Genomic DNA, 20,856 nt, shown 5'->3' on the forward strand with positions numbered 1-20,856 from the left:
TCCCTCCAGACTTCTGTAGTACTTTCCCTACTCAAACATTTCTCTTTTCCACTACAAAAACTCCTGCTGCTTGGCTAACTTACCTTCTGAGCATCACTCCCAGACTTACAGATACATCACTGCTACGTAGGCGGCAGTTAAAACTGCAGTAAGAACTTGCTGATGCAGACGCTAGGCCAACATTTATGTTTATGCACCACCTCTGTCACATACTTTTTAAAAGTTGCACTTCTATGTAGTTAGGCAATACCACAAAGAGGGCAATCCTGTTTACATCTTCCTACCGCTGTGTTATTTCTACAAGAAATTTGGTTTAAGCTTTTGGGGGTAACAGAGAAGCGCATGAAATGGCAACAACACAGCAGCTTCAGCCGAGATCCGAAACTCACCTGACGACAACAGGTCCTGTGGAGCTGCTCTGTGGCTTCTCACCAGACAATACACCCACTGTTTCTGCATCTTGGCACCAAACTTGCCCTCTCAGGCCCTTCTTCCAAAATCTTGGGGACCGTGTGTTCCCTGCAGAGCCATTTGTCCTTTCCCTACTGCGACTCCCAGCTGCGACTGGTGCCCACATGGTGCTTGCAGCACGCGCCTTGGCTTCTGGCCTGCGACAGGGCCCCTGGCAGACGGAGTGGCTGGGCCCAGTGTAGCACAGCAGGACCATGCTGTGGGACACCTGCTCTCCTCCCTACTGCAGGACCTACCTAGCATGTGCCACATTGTCGGCTGAGACCTTCTGGGTCCAGCTGGTTTAGGAGTCAACATCAATGTGGCTCACGTTACTTAGTAACCCATTTCAAACATGGTATTAGTGAATTGTTGCACATTAAGTGCAAACTAAAAACATAAATATAAAAAATCTTAACCTTTAGGAAACTTCTACCAAGCTTTGAAGGAAGGGTATTATAAAATAACCTCCTAGCTAGACTATACAGAAGAGGGAAAGAAGTTCCAGGAACTGTGGAATAAAACTTCATTTGTCTGTCAAATTGTGACAAAATTTTTCAAAGTTAGCCACACAAGCTAAATAGTTAAAAACAGGTTTTATATATTGAAATTGTTTGGAGATAAAAGAGGACAAACACTTCGGTTTAAGCCTGCTTTCTGCTTACTTCCAACTCACAAGAGCAGTAACCCAATATCCTACAGTGACAGGCTTGCTTTCCCTGCTCGTTGTGGTTTGATCACAACAGTTCCTGAAGAAGGCTGTTTTACACTACAGGGTCCATTTCAGTCTGCAGCACAATTTACATAGCATCTGTATCTATATCCTGCCCAGATTAATGTCCCTGCACTTCTGTCAAACATTTGTCTACATAAGTTTAGAGTTCGTTTTAGTACCATCTTTACCATCATTCAAATTGCTTTCAATGTTTATAGAAAAGAAACAAAACAAAAGTTTATTTACAACCAAGCTGATCCAGGTAATAGCTTTTTGGTGTTCTTTTGTTTGGTTTGGTTGGTTGGTTTTTGTTTGTTTTTAGCATTTCTTTATGTTTTATTTATTTTTAATGTACAAAATAAAAGACTTATGTCCTAAACCATACTCTCCTCATCTCTTTTTTTAATCTCTGCCATGTGGTCAATTTGACTGATATCAATGCGTCTCTAATTCCATACGATACAATTGTACTGAATGGCTTAACATATGAAAACAACCAAAGATTGGAACATTTAACGCCTGCAAAATAATCTTCACTTACTGTGTTTAGTCACATTATAAACTAAGCAAACACAGAGACCGACATATGCCATGCTAATACACTTGCACAGGAAGATTTAATAAATTGAAAACAATTTTAAAAATCAAGCAGCAATTTAGAGTAGTTTTATGCCTAAGATGGGGCTCTGAAAATTGATACTGCTTTAAAGAAAGAGGATCTGCAGTCTGCAACACGATGCAATTTTGCATCAGCCAATCATCAGGTGACAATATTTTTGTAACATAATGAGGTATACAACTCACAAATACCTTCACCTTTCTCAGGCACTCTGCAACTGCTGTCTTTTTTCCCCACACAGAAAGAAAGCGAATAGCCATTGAAATCATTTAAATTTCTTCTTTAAAATAAATAAATAAATAAATAAAGCTTTCTATTATACAGTTTTGAGAGTTTTTGTTTTTGTTGTCAGATTTGCTTTCTTTCCTCTCTATTATATTTAGAAAGAAGGGTACAATGAAGAAAAGTGGGTTTGCCATCAAAAGCATTCATTGCTCTGACACACAAACACCTGTCAGTGGAAAAAGTCTTCAACTTCTTCGCTTCTCTTTACCATGAAGCAAATGTGCATGAAGCTTTCAGACTATTTTCTTCCAGTGTTTTGAAGTACCTTTCAGTTCACATGAAGGCTAACAATTGCAAAGAAGCAAAAGAGAAGGAAAAACTGGCACAACGGAAAGACTGAGGAACAGTGAATGCCTCCCTGCTTATAGTTATTCTTTTGTTGAACATTCTTATGGAACACCCATTTAAAGCACAGCCAAGGCAACATACATACATACATACATACATACATATATATATATATATATATTAAAAAAGGAAAACTATATCAAAAGCCTAATTCCTAATGTAAATTTCTGCCCCCATGAATTTTTCTTTCTAATGACATTTACACAACAGCAACAGGAAAGCACTATACATTTAACAGAGAAATACAGTATTAGAATATTATTTATACAAAATTACAATTTACAGTTTGCACAAGAATGTCTTGCATTGAAATACCCATCCCTCATTATCCTAATCAACTTGTAACTGACAGAACACCTACTGCAGATAAATGAGGTTTCCTAGTTAGCATATTGACTACTGAAACAAGAACCAACATTTTTATAAAGTATATGAAAAATATAAGAGATTACTCTGAAATGACTGTTGCCAACAGACATAACTGGAATTAAGCCTGCACTTTTCTAAGAAAAATCCCAAGATATCAGTATGTTTTACTGACAGTAAATTAAAGCTGTGCAAATCTCACGTTAAAAAAAATTAATAAAATAAAAAATCAAGCAATCTATCTCATGACAATAAAACCTTGTGAATTAGTAAACCCTCATTTTCATCTGATGAAGTACTTCTTCCGCTGAGTCTGTGCTTACCCTCCCCTCTCCGGGGACCCTCTCCCAGGGATATCTTTTCTCTGAAACAATTACACTTGAGGAGTTTTGAACTCCTGGTTCAGACTAATCCATCTAACGACAGAAGCACCTTTCAAGCTTCCATTTGACACAAGTCCATCGTTCATCATTTGCTGGTGCATATGCTTTTTGCTGACAGAGCTCCATTACTAGAAAAAGCTCAGTAAGTAAAGTTGATTTGAAACAACTATATATTATATGTAGCCTGCATGAGACATGCTGATTTTGAGTCTAGGAAATCATTGCGTAAAAAAGGGAGGGGGGGCTGAAAAGAACTATTTAATTATTAAAGGACTTTCACTTCTTATCAACTGCTGCAATGTGATTTATTAGTGTTAATTTGCAATTTACTTGGGGAACAATGGACGAGATATTTAGAGATATTTAACTCTATAGAGCAAGTACATACCCTGCTTTGTAACTCTTGGACCATAAATGTTTCTGGGTTTGTTTAATAATGAAATGTTGCATCAATGCCATCAAAACACAGATTCCTACCAACCTTAGACTTTTGTAAGATCACAGACAGAAAACAATATGCTGACCCGTAAATACAGCAGCACAGGCAAGAACTCATTTGATTCTATTTTTTGACCAAACAATGACATAATTCACATAACGTTAACATTGCATTTCTGTAGAGTCTTTGGCAATTTTAAGTGATTTTTAAGTAATTTACCAAAATGCATTCTGTGCATTTTGCACAGCATTCTGTGTGGTTCAGTATTTCAGTTTTTATTTTACAAATGCAAGTGTAGGGCAAAGAGAGGTTAAGTAATTTATTCAGTGCAACATTTACTTATTAATCACTTTGGTTAATCAGCCTTATGATTATAAGGGTGGGTGGATAAGAAAGCTTTGCCAGTCTGGCTGCACATAACCCAACCATCAGATTTTATTTATTTATTTATTTATTTTTATTAGAGTCAAACAGGAAATGTGGAATAGGGAGGACAGCAATAAAAGATGTTGGCATGATAAAGGGTTATATTAATTAAATATTAATTAAACACAGTTAGCCTTCAGGAAGGCCCTTTTAGTCTCTAGGTAAAAAGAAAACATTTACATGAAACCAAAGATGTACAGGCTCAGGCTAAACATCAAGAAGTAGTTATATCACTGTACTTTACAACATTTTGCTGTGAAAAGGATGGAAAACCACTTCCCATAACATTCAGCAACATTACACTCAAGCCAATCTCATTATGGAAGAAGAACACAGGAAAGAAACAGAGAATGAAGACAGCTGAAATAACGACACCACAACTAGATTTCAGGTTCTGTCTAAGATATAGCCAGATACAATACTTTCTAGCATCTAGTATTCTTCTTGATTCCACTGAGTGGAAAGAAAATAAAGTTAAAAATGGGAAGACATAAATATAGTTTGTTGGTTTTCTTAAGGAGGAATTAAGTTCTGTGCTTCAATTTGAGAGAACAGGGCTTACAAGTTCCATTTGGGTTAAAAATTTCATGTATTAGCGATAGTCTTTTCAGTCTGTCATCACAGTGAAAACAATAATATATTTAAGTAACATTCAAAAATATCACTGAGATAAAAATAAGTTTATCGATACTCTGTGGTTCCTTAGACATTTGAGTTATTCATTTCCATAGATCTGTTTGTTGCGACATTTTTTTTTAATCCATGGGAAATATTTAAAGCAACTACAATGACTTCTTTATGTAGACACTGTAAATATTTCTTCCATAAGGCCAAAGCCAAGGTAGAGGACACTCTGAAGTGTTCATTGCTCTCTTCAGCCTACATGTTGAAGAAGCCACCTCAGACTACTCCAGTTCTCACAGCAGCAGCACAAATATGCTCCAAAGCAACCCAGCTATCCAAAACCTGAATTTCTCAAATTTTATATTATGGTTGATATACCACAGTAAGAAAGCTGGAACATGATTGTAATTTTTATGCGTAGATGTGAAATTCCCTGAGGTATTCTATCTCCAAATTCAGGACAAACGTGTCTAACTTCTAGCCTTCAATACGGAAAGTGCTGGTAACCATGCTCAATTTTAGAGTATCAAGTACCGAATGAGAAGAGACAGTCCTATTCCACACATTCTTTTCCCTGTTATCATCTAAGAAAACAAAGAAACAGCAAAGCACAGAGTACGTTCCTGATGCATTTTTAAATAGCTAACTAATGACCTAACTTAACTAAAACAACCTAATTATCTTTAATTGTGAAGAAATATACTTCTCATTCTACTCTATAGAGAAAGTTTTATTCCTCCTCCCAAACTGCAAATGCATTTTTTTTGTTAATGAGAAAACCTGGTAAACTGACATGAAAATGGTGTTTATTGGTTTTATACAGATAACTCACTTAGAATTATTTTTCAGCACATTTTAATGAGGTAGAAAGCATACAAGTTACAGATGAAAAAAGTCAACAGGAGAGGACAGCAACAGAAGTCTAAATAGTGCTATGATGATAAAACTAAAAAAGAAAGCATACATCTCCCTGAGGTTCTATTTTGTAACTTACGGTTTCATTTAAAAAATAAATAAATAAGTAATAATTAAAAAAAATGAATAGATGCCCTAAAACGACTGAAATCAAAAGTCTTTGCATGAAGACTACAGCATGAAAAATATTTTTTAAAAACACACACAAAAAAAAAATCAGCATATATGTTTTGTTAGAAAAATGTAAAAAGCATTATGTAACATATAGTAAAAGATCAGTAAGTTCCAAGTACAGGTAGTAACACTTCTGAAGAAATTAGAAGGGAAAACATCCTCTTTAACAAGGACAAAAGCAGTATTTTCTGGAACCACAATGATTGCACAATTATCCCTCCCTCCTCCTCTGTTTGAGTACCAATTTCAGAACGGTACAGCTAAACTAGGTTATCATGATCTGAGAAAGCTTAAGAACAATTTTAAAATGCTCAGTTTTATAAATCTTTAATTTTGTAAGCATTATCTCAATTGCAAGCAAGATAATAGCTGCTACCAAAATTCATTCAATTTCCAAAGGTATAATACATGCCTAAGATGTTAAAACTTGTTTTGATCATCCCTAAAACTTTTACTTTTTTCTCCATGGATCTAGAAAACATGGACTTAAAAGCTCACCCTCAGAGTTATTCTACATATGTATCCTATATATAGGTTGGGTATTAAGAGTTACTTTTGACTTTTCCATTTTCACTATTAGTTTCAAAAAGAAGTCTATGTTACTTTAAATAATTTAGAAAATGTCAAAGTTATATCTAGGACTTGCCTTCTTACTTACTGTGAAACATCTTGAAGAAAGACAATAAATATCAACCCAGACAAGTTTTACAAAGTAATAACCTAAATATCAAGAGAAGAAAAGTTTGTTTCCTCCTTACTGCTTCTGCACTTTTAGAGCTTTCAGTGATCAAATATATCTTATAGCAGCTGTTCAACTCTCATATTTGTAATCACTTAAAAAAAAAAAAAAAAAAAGCTCTTCAGCAATCTAATGACAAAAAAGTAATGAATCCTAACTTCAAAAGAATTAGTATTTATCTATAAAAACTCTAAAACTATACACTATTTCAAAAAATATACTTGCTTTCAGAGAATAAAAATAACTTTTTTTCAACTTCGTGTGCACATCTGTTGTCATGCTTTGCTAACAGAATGAACTTTCCCACTTGAAGGATCATTCTGGCTATACAAGAAACATGGCAGAAAATTCTGCCCCATGCATCACTGCCAGAATTGCCTCTCAAGTTCTAAAATACGAAATATCATTCTTGTATTAAAATAAAATGAAAGACTTCTCTTAAACAAACAAACTTCAGAACTTCAAGAGACAATCTAGAGATGATTAAAACTGTACATTGCCTCTTTGACCCAATAAAATGGGAGGCTGAAATACTATACACTCAACAGCTGACAAGGATTGGGCCTAAACCTGTGATATGTCAATTCCATACAATCATCAAAAAAACTTGTTTAAAGAAAGGTTCAGAAATATCTAAAATATTTCTGAAGAAAGAGGAAGTTTGCTGTTAATAAACTCCCTCTCCACTGTCCCCTTCACCATTTCTTCCGCCACCATAGTTAGTACAAGCCACTTTTGGCAATACTTTGTCAGACAAAGGGGACTGTTGTGCTGGTTCTGCCAAAGCAATGCCACATTTCCTTTGACTCATAAAAGAGTTGACCTGAAGCTTAAACAAGACAGTAACATGTTTCTGGTCAGCTAAAAATAGGAAAATATTCCCGGCTCTGTTTCACTAAGAACTGAAGAAATACACACACTTTTAGCAGACTACTCACAAGCATGGTCAGGAGTGATGCATATAGACGGGCCAGTGTCAGACTTTTGATTTAAAACACAAATAAAGCACACTAAATATGAACATAAGATCCTGCAGGGCAAGCTATGTGTTCTGTAGATAAAAAAAATCACTGCTCATTAAAAAAAATTCAGATGCAGTGGCTGCAATAGGGAACAGTTAAGTGTAGAAAGAGTAGAAACATACATCAAAATACAATCAGTTTATATTTTCTAGGGAAGATAGACAATGATACTGATGCTATGAGTCTCCTATTTTTCATTTAGTAGGTCTTGAAACTAAATTATTAACAGTGGACCACTCCACATCAGTCAAAAAGACTGAACTGGAGACCTTTTGCCTGAGGTTAGACTCTCAGACACTCCAATCAGCACATTTAAACTCTTAAATATGATGTTGCCTTCAGTATTTTTTCTATCTAGCTTCAAGAGCAATTTATGAGCTTATGAGAGACAGATGCCCAGAGTGAAAAAATTGACCTGTCTTTTTCACAGGACGTGCAAACTTCAAGAACCTTGAACCTTTCAAATCCATCAAGAAAATACTTCTATTCAGTTGCCAGTTGGATATTTGTAAAATAAAAATAAAAGCCACACACTATATTGAGACTAACAGCTCAGAGGTGAGGCAGAATTCCAGCAGAATACATATATGTGCACGCTCATACAAGGGAGAGAGAAAAAGAAGGTTGAACAGAAACAGCATCAACCTAACAACTCAATCTCTCTATTGGACAGTTTGACCAGTTTCTTACAACAATCAACTGCTATAATTGATTATAAAATAACAGTAACGATTACTTCAAAGAAGTTAAAGAAGATATCAGAGACTACAAAATAAAAGTTTTATGTCAAAGTCAATAACTTATTGCAAAAGCTGCTCACCTGCCAATTTAAGCATATTCCTTCTGAACTACATCATTCATTAAAGATGTACATAGTCTCTAGTCTAACTCCGTTAGACCAGTTAGAAGTACAGGATGCAGACTACATTAGAGCTTTACTTTCCAAGCAATAATAATACTAAAAATAAATTTGAATATTTGGAAAAAAAAAAAAAACACAGGTTACCTTTATTATAAAATTTTTGTTTTCAAATATCCCAGCTCTAGTCAGAGGTCAGAAAAGCATGTTTATCTGACTGGCTTCTATATACTTCAGTTGTCTCCTTGTGAACCCAAGAACTGAATATTGGAGTGTACACAACTACAAAGTAAAAGTGATCTATCAGGCTTCAACATAACATAACCAAGGAGAAGGCAATCCCTGAAGTAGGAATGCAATATGCACCTGAAGCATCAGAACTGTCTATCTGCTCAAAGTGTCAGGAGTGAAGGGAAATACATATACTTAAGAGCACAACTGCAACTGAATTGTCACTTCTTTTTAATGTTATATTACATGTTGCCTGAAAAACATCCATAACACTATACAGTTCATAAAATACTAAATGATTCTAAAAGTATCCTCTCTTCACACTTTCACTTTCCTATACTTTTCCTTTACAGCAGAACATGCCAACCCCAAATATCCATTTCATGCTGGTAAATTGCTAGGAGGAATGTGTTTTGGCTGCTTGGAGCTAAAACACTAATTAAAGAAAAAAAAATAATTGGAGAAAACAATCACACTGGGTTCTATCTTTGTTGTATAACCAGCAGCGTTTCTAATCCCAAATACTCACACAAATATAATGTAATAATACAAAATAATGATATTAAAAATTATAAATAATATATAAAATATAAAATGACAAAAAATAAAAACATATATTTATAAAATAATAATATAAAAATATAATTTAAAAATATAAGAATAACTATTAAAATGTTATGTAATATAAATGATAACACTCATAAATACATGGTTGTAGTAAGACCATCACAATTTAATATATGAACATCATTATATATTTCCTAGTTTAACATAAGTTATATTTGTATCCAAAGTCAATTGAAATGCTTAAAACACAAGTCTTTGCAGAACTGGAAGGCAGAGACAGTTCAAATGGGCATTATTTGTTGATTGTAATTCTGTTTGAAAATCCTTTGCTCCAACAGAACGGTAAAATCTTTCTTTAAACTGAAGCAAGTTCCCCTTCGAACCACCAGCAATTTGGCAAGTCAGATGAGCTGGCACATCAGAGCACTTTATTAGTTCATGAAGACCACTAGCTTGTCTGTAAAAATTTGCAAGGGCCTAATGCACTCTGACAAATGACAAAGGTTATTAAAGGACAGCTCGTGGGAGTATAATTGCTTTGTGACTTTATCACTATTAACAGAAAGAATGAACATCGGTAGAGAGTTAACACCATGAAACATGAGTACAGGAATTCACAAAGATCTTGACTCAGCAAAGGACATAAGGTTGTTAATTCCATTCTTGTACAACAAAACAATTACGAATGTGGTTACGTACACGCTATGTCTCTATCATTTAATCAGAGGATAAAGCAGTCATCTTTTCAGATGCAAAGAAGTGTATACATATACTTTATATTACAGACTCTACACTACTGCTATGCTGGTATTTTCTATGAACGGTGAAAGGATTCTTACCAACCTTGCTGTACTTAGTCCTTGTTCTGTCAAGTAAGTTACAGGATAACCGAACATTTATGACAACTCAGTTTTCACAGCTCTGTCCACAACATGTAGGGCCCCAACAAAAACGTGAGGTTTTTGACAAGCATCAGTTTTCTCAAAAATACTTACCACAGCTGAGGTGTAAATCCATCTGAATTACAAGAATTTAATTGTTTCAAAACAGGAGGAGGAACACCAGACAAAACTCTGACAAGGTTAAAAGGAGACTGGGGAAAGGTTTAGGCCTAACACATATTACATAAAAATCAATCAAGTTGACTTCTCAAGAATTGCAGAATAAGATACATCATACCACTGCTCAAAGTCAGGGGAAATGAGGGACAGGACTTCCAACCGCACAGCAGCACTTACTTTGTACAGAAACGAAGCACTGTACATTAACTCTTAGCTCTCTGCAAAGCACTGATTCCTGGCAAAGTCACTAACGCTTTGCTTAAACAAGCTGGGAATCGAGTAGCCTGAAACCCTTGCCTTGCTCAGAGGCAACACTTCAACCTACCTGTGCGAGGCTCCGGCTTCTGCCTTTGTGGAGACAGCTGCACCTTCCTCTTCTGTACTTCTGCAGTGGCAAAACACTTCTGACAGATTGATCAGAAGCATCTTCTGATACAAAAGAGAACTCCCAAGTTTAGACACATTTTCTGTATCCCACTGTAAACCTGCCTTCCTCTCAAAGCAGCATCGGTTAGGGAAAAAAAAAAAAAAAAAAAAAAAAAAAAAGTATGTATGGCCCATGAAGAACAGTCCATAACAGGAAACAGAGTTTAGGTATGTACTTTGTACTAAAGTCCCAATCTACAGGACAGAAGTAAACAATAAAATCACAGAACAAGGTATTGCTTGGTATGAATACAGGCATCAGAACTGTCTTAAATTTGGCTGTGCCACTGGGGATTCATTTATTTATTTAAACACAAGACACAGGTTGATATATAAGCAACTACTGTAATCTGTGCTTCTGCTCTTTTCTTAAAAGGGATGCATAGGCTTCCCAGAGATGTAACACAGAGCATAACCAGCTAACTAAAAATCACTAAGGAAATATCAAGTGACATTTATTAAGCCCCATTTTTGGACACCTCCAAAATTGTTTCTGTATATTTTGTATTTCACTGGAGTTAAAAAGCTCAAAACTAAAAGAACTTCATAAATAAAATGTTGATGTCAATTTCTGACCCAACTATAAAAGGCTTTCACAAGGCTTGCAATGTCTCCCTGTCTAGAAACACTCATACTCAAGCAGTCAATAGACCCTGGGCTTCCCATCTTCCCCAGTATCACAGCCCAGATACTCAGCCAGAGAATTTTTGCTTGTGTCACAGTCTAAGACTTACACTGACTCGTTACCTCTTTCCTGCCACTTCCCTAACTAACCCTGACTGAGTTTTATTGCCTGGCACTATCTGTAAAACTAGTCATCTTCTAAGCTTTACCAGTCAGCTTCCTTTTTAGCCTACTGGGGGTTGGAATATAATCTCTATTTTTATTCATCTGCTTTACTCCCTGTTGCTGATGCCATCATCCAACACAATATTGTGACCAGTCTTATTCATGGCATTTGATAGAGAAAGTCATCTAAAGGCCAGTTTAACTAATTAAAGTCAGTTATGGAACAACCAACTTCCATTGCAGATGAGGATGCTACGGTTCTTCAGCAAATGAAACTTACTGCCTCCAAATAAAGTTTGCAATGAAATATCGTTGGAGCCAGTAAATCAGAACAAATGCTATTCAGTAGCAGCTGGGTATGGCCTCCAGCCACATGGCAGAGATTACTCTTGCATAACAAAAACCCACATGAAGCAGCTATGTTTAAGAACTGAAGATAATTTTAGAACCTTCTTTTGTAGCTAACATCAATATTAAGACCCCTAAAGAATCATAAAACTGGGAAAAGTGGGGGTGGGGTGGAGGCAATAGAGGGAGAAGAATCTGAACCAATACTCCTTCAAGAATGATTCACTGTTTCTTTATTACAACACACCAGAAAAAAAAAAACAATCTTCCTCGAAACAGATTTGCTTGGGTAATACATGATGTCATCATAAATCATATTTTACTCTTCTGTAAGTGTCAGCAGTTTTCTTGGACTTCTTTGAAGGTGGAAAAAAAAATGAAGAGCCAGAACCATCTTCCAGCTTTGGCAGAAAAGGGCCCTTTTGTTCCCAAGACATTTGTCTTCACATAATGCACCACCACCCTCCTGTAGGAGTCATGCAATGACAAAGCCTCACGAAGCATTTAAAAAAGCAAAGCAAATGACAATATAAAACTCCTCTACTATTTCCAAACATTAATTTCTTTAGCTGTCTTTTTATTTCATCTCTGCTGGAGTAAATACATTTGTTCGCATTTATAACAAAGATTAATCCAATCTATTCCAGAAAGACATCCAGACCATTGATTAGAAGGATGGCACTGTGTGACAGAAGTCATGAATTGTAAGTAAGCCATATATTAATAACACAGATGAGCATTCCCCCTTCTCTGTTTTTGTCCCTTTTTGGCTTTCATTAAATGAAAGGATGAAATGTTTTTTGTTTCTTCTTAGCCAACTAATTATTTGTTTACAAAGTATAAACTGGTATTTATTCTGATTAAAGTTTCCCACAGCAGTCTCTTTGATTAATGCATGGAAGACACTTTACAGACTATGATGGTTGATGAAGCATTTTTGAGAAGTAACAAGAAAATAGGACAGTGCCGTTAACATAAAGCTTAAGTTTAATTAACTTTGAGACTTTTATTACTGATAGGGCTTATCAATAGAGAAGCTATAATAAATATCACAGTATTTACTTTTCTGCTCCACAGGAACATAAAATACACTTCACTTGTTTGCTTATGCAACATAAAAACTTCTGAGCCTTTTTATTTTAGAGTTCATGACTGTAGCATGCACTTCTTTTTTTTTTTATATTAGACCTATCAGCTGTAACAAGGAGAGAACAGCAACATACTAATTTTCATCCCTCTCCACTCTTCACGTATGCATATACTTTTCCTCAACATGAATTCTACTGACATATCAAGTGGATAGCAGATGTACCACATACAAAGGATTTGCAATAAACTTGCATATTTGAGAAGAAGTCCCACAATGATGTATTGAAAGCAGTTAACTGTCCTATTTATTTAAAGAGAAGCCGAAGGTACATTTCGGTAGAAACAGACACTTGGCAGGTACCATGATATCAAGTGAGAGAAGACACCTGGAAACAGAGGAAACATTTCTGCAGTCACAAAGATTAGAACAATTTGCAGGAATAAAGAGGAAGCCAGCAAAACTGTCCCAAACTGGGTCATGCAAAGTGGCAGGCAGGCAGCACAGGAGTGATTTGAGAATGACTGAAAACAGAGCAACCAGAAAGGTTAGCAAAACAGAGCAGCAGAAGAGTTCCCTATATTTACAAGCCAACATACAATCATTACAAAAAAATCAAAATAGACAAACTAAATACCCACCCTGCACTCTTCCAAAATCTCAGCATTCTGGTAGGGACAAAGCCTTATAGAACTGATGGTTAGAACAGAACCATTTATCTGCAAGTCCCAAGCTATTAAAATAAATATACGTAACAGAGCAAAGCAAGTACTGCAAACTATTTAAACTTCAGTTTGTTCTTTTTTTATGACCACAGTTTTGATTTTGAAGGCTTCTCAGGCCTTAGATCTCATCGGTCAAACATCCAAAGAAAGATAAAAAACACACAGGGCTAATCTGAAAGGGATCTTCCATTGAGAAAAAGAACAATAAATACAGCCTAATACAAGCTTTATAAAATAAAGTTATGTAGAAATATTCTGTGACTTGTGATCAATGATGAGTTTTAGACTTGTACTAGACAAGATTAAATCAGAGTAAGAAACATTGCTGCTCACACCATGAAGCTGCTATTTACATCTTTTGCAATTATTAAATATCATGTACATCCATGCTTGGTTTGGAGGATTCCTAAGGAATCATAAGATACTTTCCACACCAAAAATAAATAAAATCCCTGAAAAAAAGGGTCACGGGAAATTTTTCCTGAAATTTGCCATTCAAGACAATTTTAACAATTCTGAAAGTGACAGTCAGTAGAATGTCCTTACCCATTTCTCCAGAAGAGCTATACTCAACTTTATTGAAATTTCATCTTCAAGATTAGTTTTCTCTTCCAGAAGGCACACTTCCAATACCCTTTTCAAATGTTCCTGTTATTCTGCCCTATATTTCAGAAATATGTAACATGCTCAGAATTTTTTGATAACTTCAGTTTAAAACACTTTTGAGATCCGTAAGGATAAAACAGTTAAAGGATGTCTGGGAGTATTATGCAGGAAGAAAAAAAAAAAAAAAGAAAGCTAGCAATCACAGAAGATTACTAAGGAAAAACAGATTCCAAGATGATAAACTAAAACAAAGCAAAATTAGTATAAGCAATCTGGGGACTTGCTTTAAACAAGAAGGATATTTATTCCTCCAAAATTCCCTTGTCTAGGCAGCTATCAAGATTTGGACAATTATCTTATTTAAAGTATTCTAAACATATTTGAAGACTATTTTGTTTCTTACATTGCTTGCACACAGATGCAAATGTAACATTAGAAGTTTGTAATGTTTTCACAAAAACAGTGAGCATTCAAACACTTCTGTACTACCAAACAAATGCCTTCAAAGGTTATTATCCCAACAGTTAGAAGGTAAGCTCAGAGTTGCAAACATCAGCAGACAGATTTAATGAGTATGTATGAGAATGTTGCGTAGGGAAGGAGTAAAAGAGTAAGAGATTGGAAGATACAAAACTATTTTGGAGCACTACAACAAAGTATCCCAATACTTGGAAAAAAATAAATAAAAAGAATTAAAAGGTCCCCCCTCAAAAACCTAAAATAATAGCAAAAAAAAAAAAAAAAAATTCACAGAGCAAGTAAAGCAGAACTCGGAGGAATTTGAGTCCAGAATTTAATCTTCACTAATTTAACAAGAGACAGTGCAAAACCATGGCTTCCACCTTAAGAATGACCCAATCATTCAATCATTCTACAGAATAATAATGGCTATAGGTAATTTGCTATTGAAATAGTTTTAAGAGTATCCAACTGACATAGATGCCTAAATCCCAAGGACTTTCAAGAAAAAAGGTAATGTTAAACAACAGAAGCAAAAATTAAAACACTGTTTACATACTGATTGCAAAGGGTGAAAAAAAAATGGCAATTACAGATATTAGAGCAGTATTGTATTTCATCAAGCAAATTTTTGTATTGTAACCTCAGACTTTTTTTTGTCCTTAGGTGAAATATTATCTGAAGAAAAAAAGAAACACTCAAACCAGTGTAACTGAAGTTTTTATGGGTCGCATGGGATGCCTGCTGCCACGCACCAGATGTGTGTAGGAAAAAAAGTGGTCAACATATGATATTAAAAAACGGTGCAGTTTCAAATATTTTAAACATGATGTCAAGTGCATTCAACAGGTCTACAAATGCATTACATTAGCCTAAATTTAGTAGGTGATAATTGAAATCAGAGATCTAGTCGTTACCACTGACATGTTTCTAAATACTACCCAATAAATTTTTGTCTGTTTCAGATTCTGTATGACAGCTGGCAGTTGGGAGGGGGAAATCGCCGAGAGGGTATGCACACACACATGTATCACATTTTTATATTTAAATTCCAGTATCCTCCCTTTCTAGAGTTAATGTAGCAGTGATAATACTGTCATACAAGCACATACTTCCACAGTCGAATTCTAAAAGCTGATTTTTTTCTGTAGGCTTTACCTGGCATTTTGCAGAAAGCACAAGGTATAGGACAGGATAGTATCCTATCACTCTACCATTGTATTTCCCACACATCAATTTTCACAATGAAGTTCATTCACTTATTTTATAGAAATGATATCTCTTCTTCCTAGTTATCTTCACTGAAAATATATTTCTTTCCTAACTAAAAAAGAAAATCTATCAACAATCTCAGTCTACATTGTTTTTGTTACTGTGCCTTTGTGTTTTTGGTTTTTATAATTATGTAACATTCAGTTAGGAGGGAACAAATATGAGTAAAAAACCAATCTGCCTGAAGGCAAAAAACATACCTCCATGTCTACAATGACTTTAAATCCTAAACTGCTCTTCAGTCTCAGATGGATCATCAACCTTGTTGATATACCTGCTATCAGGTAATATCAAGTGTAGCTATGTAGCACATGAAAATAAACTACTTCCAGGAGCACTACAGAAACAGTGGGTGGACAGGTGTCACCCATCCCTCCTGACGACACATGGGAGTGGTTTATGCAAGTTGGTATGAAGGGCTGAAAATGACACTTGCCTTCTACAGTTAACCAACAAGACTTCCTCACCTCTCAGTTGTGCCCTGTGTAAAATGGCGGGTGTTACCTTTCCAATTCTCAAAGGAAAATGAACATGAAAAAACATTGCTAAAAAACATGACTGAGAAGATATGCCTGGCATTTCACGTAATACCACCAACTGCATGGCTTTTGACTGGAAATTTAAGCATTTAGTTAGAACCAGCTAAGGCTGGAAACGGAAAAACAAGGCTTTCACTAATAAAAAGTTGTTCAATTAAGGCATGTAAGCCTTTGTATACAAACAACAAACGCTCCTTAAGTTTCATCAGTTGTAGTCCTTTAAAATGACCTCTAGCAACATAAATTCTAAAGGACTTGAAATAAACTTTTTTTTTAAAGTAGGTTTTTAAAGACACAAACCACCTTCCCTCTTATTTTTTTGAAAGGGATCTCCTTACAAAGCCACAATATTTCTATCCAACGTGTTAAAATGAAAGGAAGCTTTATGCTAGTCATTCTTGGCTTTAGACACCAAAGACCCATAAAATTACTAGCACCCATTAGAACTATTTAATTTTATTTCAATTCTTGAGACCAGTAACAAAAACTGCAATCAACATTAACCACAGACTGCAGTAAAACAGCTTGGAGGCTCCTTGGAGATAAACACAGTTACCAAAGACAAACAAAATTAGAGAGCTCCACATTTGATGGTGGGGAGGGAAAAACATCAATTAGACGTTCTTTTCTACTGCTCAAATATTTGCTGGAAGCAAGTTCTTTTTTTTTTTTTAAAAAAAAAAAAAAGACAAATCCTACAATGTTATCCTATATCGCATAGGTATGAGAATTGAGAACTTCTACAATCTACCATATCAATGGCTCTAAAATGTAAAAACAAATCTAAAATTAGGACTTGTAACAAATTATTGTTTAGAAACATCCTGAAACTTGAACACATCCAATCTCATCACAGTTCAAGATTTAGCCCTGTGCTGGGTTCTGCTACAGTCCTCAAAAACCCAAGGTCATAAGGTCACTCAGAACCCCAAATTGCAGGTCATTTTGGAAGGAGTGGAGCATCTCATAGCACATATAGTGTATCATTATTAAAGTTAACAGAGATTAACATTCATCTATCCTTCTTATAACTTTTGACCCAAAATAAAAAGGACAATGGTGTCCTTTTATGACATTTTTATTCTATTCCCCTTTCCACCTCCTCCATTAAAGCATTTTCCTCTTTTTCACTATCCAATATTAAAAAGTCATTTACTACAATAAAGGGATTCAGTGATTTGGGAGTAACTTTGGTATAGTTTACACCCTCTAGACACCCCAGAACTCTGTTAATAATTTTCCTCCTATTAATTGTCTCATCAACTCACAGCTGGCTATGCTTTTTATTTCATTATGTTATTCATCAATCTAAAATAGAAATATAACAGAAAAAGAAATTGGAAAGGAGCAATTTCAATGTTTCAAAACAGATGCAAATCAACGCCAGAGATGCTACACAGCATATTTTTATTGAGACAATTCTATACATGTCTGAAAAATGAACTTGTAATAAATAAACTCATATCCTGTGGAGGTATGTTTTTTCCTTCCATCTTACGAGCTAATTATGCCAACACAGCCTAACGTTTTCCTAAATGCCTTATAAACTGACCCAGTTACTCAGAAAGTATTATTTTTAAATTGATGTGATAGATGCAAACTGGAATGTTCGGATTTCAATTCTGGCACCAATTCCCGGATCCCCTTCCTAAGTAATTTAAGGACTTCCTCCCGATAGTTTTTCATATTCTTTTAACTGACATTTTATCTTTATACAGTATCTCAGCAGAATGAACATGCACTAAAACAATGACAGCCCTTCTTTGGCTGTCATCTCTCATTCTGGCAAAGACAGATGTCTTACACTGGCTTATGCCAATAATAGAGACGACAAAAAACAACAGAGACTACCTGCCTCTGATGTAAAGGCACCAATTCACATTTGTGACACTCATTTGTCAATTAACAGATTTCTTCCATTGTTGACACATGGGACTTAAAAGATGTGGGCTAGAATGTGATGAATTAAAAAAGACAGATGAGTAAGCTATGAGCTGCAAAGTAATACTATAATGTGCTTTAGATAGGAATATCAACTGACACCCCTGACAGGCCATACAAGGTTTTATTTCATTTTGCACTGTATCTAGGCTTCATACTTTGTCTTCTTTGTTCTCTTTTCATCAAGCTCCTAACATCTCATTCTGACAGCCAGAGACATTTAAGGCACTTTCGTTTCAAATGCAAGTTAGCGTACTTGATTTGTCATTAAAATGCAAAACGATTGCCATTGCAGGTAAATGTAGGTATGCTTAAAAGGTTGTATCTGCAAAGTAAAAGCTGAAAATGGTTTCTGGCTGCTTTGCTTAACTCTTTCACCTGCCTCAGAGTTTTTCTAAGGCAAGTATTACTGTTCTCTAATAGAAGTGTAGCAGCACCTGCAGTTTCATTCAGGGTGCATTTTAGTATATTTAAATAACATAAAAGCTTTAAGTTACAATGTCAAACGCAGAGAACTACTGTCAAATTTACACATTGGGCCTTAGTATGATTTACACAAGAATCTGAAAAGAGTCTATCACTCAAAGCCTTCTGGGGTCAAAGCTCTCTACTCTTATGCATTCTGTTAGCTAGACAGTAAGTAAAAAGCTTTTTCTTGTTGTTGTTTATTTTTAATAGACTAGTGGTTGGTTTAGCTGAAATCATCAGTGAGAAGATTTTAACATCAATTCACTGCTTCTGTTCAATGACCACTTAATGAGACATGAAGGCCTTAATATAAATAAAAAACACTGTAGCACAAAGCAGATTTAAAAACATCGCAGAAAAATATACCTGCACAGGATAGAAATGAGGAACACCTAGCTTTCTACATACATACAGCAATGTGAATTTACTACAACATGAATTAAGTTAGTTCCATTCAACTGGATATAACCAAACTTCAAGGATCTCACTTATGTTCAGCAAACGTCTGAACAGAGTAAGTTCAGGTATTGTTTGGTTTTAGGAACTTACAGATGAACCCTTAACGTAAGTCCATACCTACATATCTTTTTTGTTGCAGACTATCTTGTGCGTTTTTACTAGTTAAAAAAAAAAAAAAAAAAAAAAAGGCTGGGAATAGACTATAAGAATTTTCATTCAAGAATGAGTCTTGTGTGGAAATCTGCAGTCAAGAAATCATTTAGGAATTCTGATTTAAATTATGACTTCATAGTACATGTACACTAAACAAGAGATATAGAACCCAGGACTCTCGATGCTTCTGTGTATACAGCAAAGCTTACTGACCAGTTCTGACACTACTCTGGCCACTAGTAACATGCATCTAGTACAACATAGGAATTATTTATTCGTTCCAAGTTAAATAATAATAAGCTATGTTGTAAATACAAGTACCAACTTGATCACTACCAGCTATCCTGAAGGGTTTGTAGTTCTACTCTTTCCTCCCACAGTTTTAATTGCTTCCATTGCACGCCTGTCTACACAGAAAGGGCACAATGAAAATAAAGTGCAGAATGACCAGCAGGGCTAGGGAGGTGATTGTCCCCCTGTACTCTGCTCTGGTGAGGCTGCACCTCGAGTACTGTGTTCAGTTTTGGGCCCCTCGCTACAAGAAGGACATCGAGGTGCTTGAGCGGGTCCACAGAAGGGCGACGAAGCTGGTGAGGGGCCTGGAGAACAAGTCCTACAAGGAGCGGCTGAGGGAGCTGGACTTGTTCAGCCTGGAGAAGAGGAGGCTCAGGGGCGACCTTATCGCTCTTTACAGATACCTTAAAGGAGGCTGTAGCGAGGTGGGGGTTGGTCTGTTCTCCCACGTGCCTGGTGACAGGACAAGGGGGAATGGGCTAAAGTTGTGCCAGGGGAGTTTTAGGCTGGATGTTAGGAAGAACTTCTTTACCAAAAGGGTTGTTAGACACTGGAACAGGCTGCCCATGGAAGTGGTGGAGTCACCATCCCTGGAAGTCTTTAGAAGACGTTTAGATGTAGAGCTTAGGGATATGGTTTAGTGGGGACTGTTAGCGTTAGGTCAGAAGTTGGACTCAATGATCTTGAGGTCTCTTCCAACCTAGAAATTTTGTGATTCTGTGTAATGGTACCTTAAAGCTGACTTCACCCTTTTACTTTGGCTTTAAACACTAGGGGTAGACTAACCAAGATCATTGTCTGCTGTACTATAACACACAAATACCCGTTACATTTAGTTCAATACAGGCACATACCTGCTCTGCTTTCATTTACTGATTAGTAGAAAGTGCGACAAATGACGGCCAAAAAGAATCCAGACTAATGCATTAGTCCCCAGTTTAACTTCTGAAACTTCTTTTCTTTTGGTCAGTCAAGTGCAGGTGAAGCTCTTGTTTCAAAATACCTGTGGTTCCAGTGACCAGAGTTTGTGCACCTGGTAGAACTGCAACTAATGCTACACAGGAACA

General features: G+C 35.8%; 1 protein-coding gene across 19 annotated transcripts in view; it reads right to left on the reverse strand.

Moving 5' to 3' along the window:
• LOC311439619 (leucine-rich melanocyte differentiation-associated protein-like) overlaps window positions 1–20,856 on the reverse strand; it is a 400,118-nt gene that overhangs the window by 335,469 nt on the left and 43,793 nt on the right. For 3 of the 19 annotated variants that reach the window (XM_084525519.1, XM_084525518.1, XM_084525522.1), the window contains one exon: window positions 12,008–13,261. The exons of 14 other annotated variants lie outside the window; for them this stretch is intronic. In XM_084525519.1, the coding sequence (XP_084381645.1) occupies window positions 13,177–13,261 (85 nt within the window). In that variant the 3' untranslated portion in view covers window positions 12,008–13,176. 2 more of the 19 variants (XR_014694850.1, XR_014694851.1) reach the window with 2 other exon arrangements.

This window comes from Aythya ferina (assembly GCF_964211825.1).
Source record: "Aythya ferina genome assembly, chromosome: 7".
Taxonomy (NCBI): domain Eukaryota; kingdom Metazoa; phylum Chordata; class Aves; order Anseriformes; family Anatidae; genus Aythya; species Aythya ferina.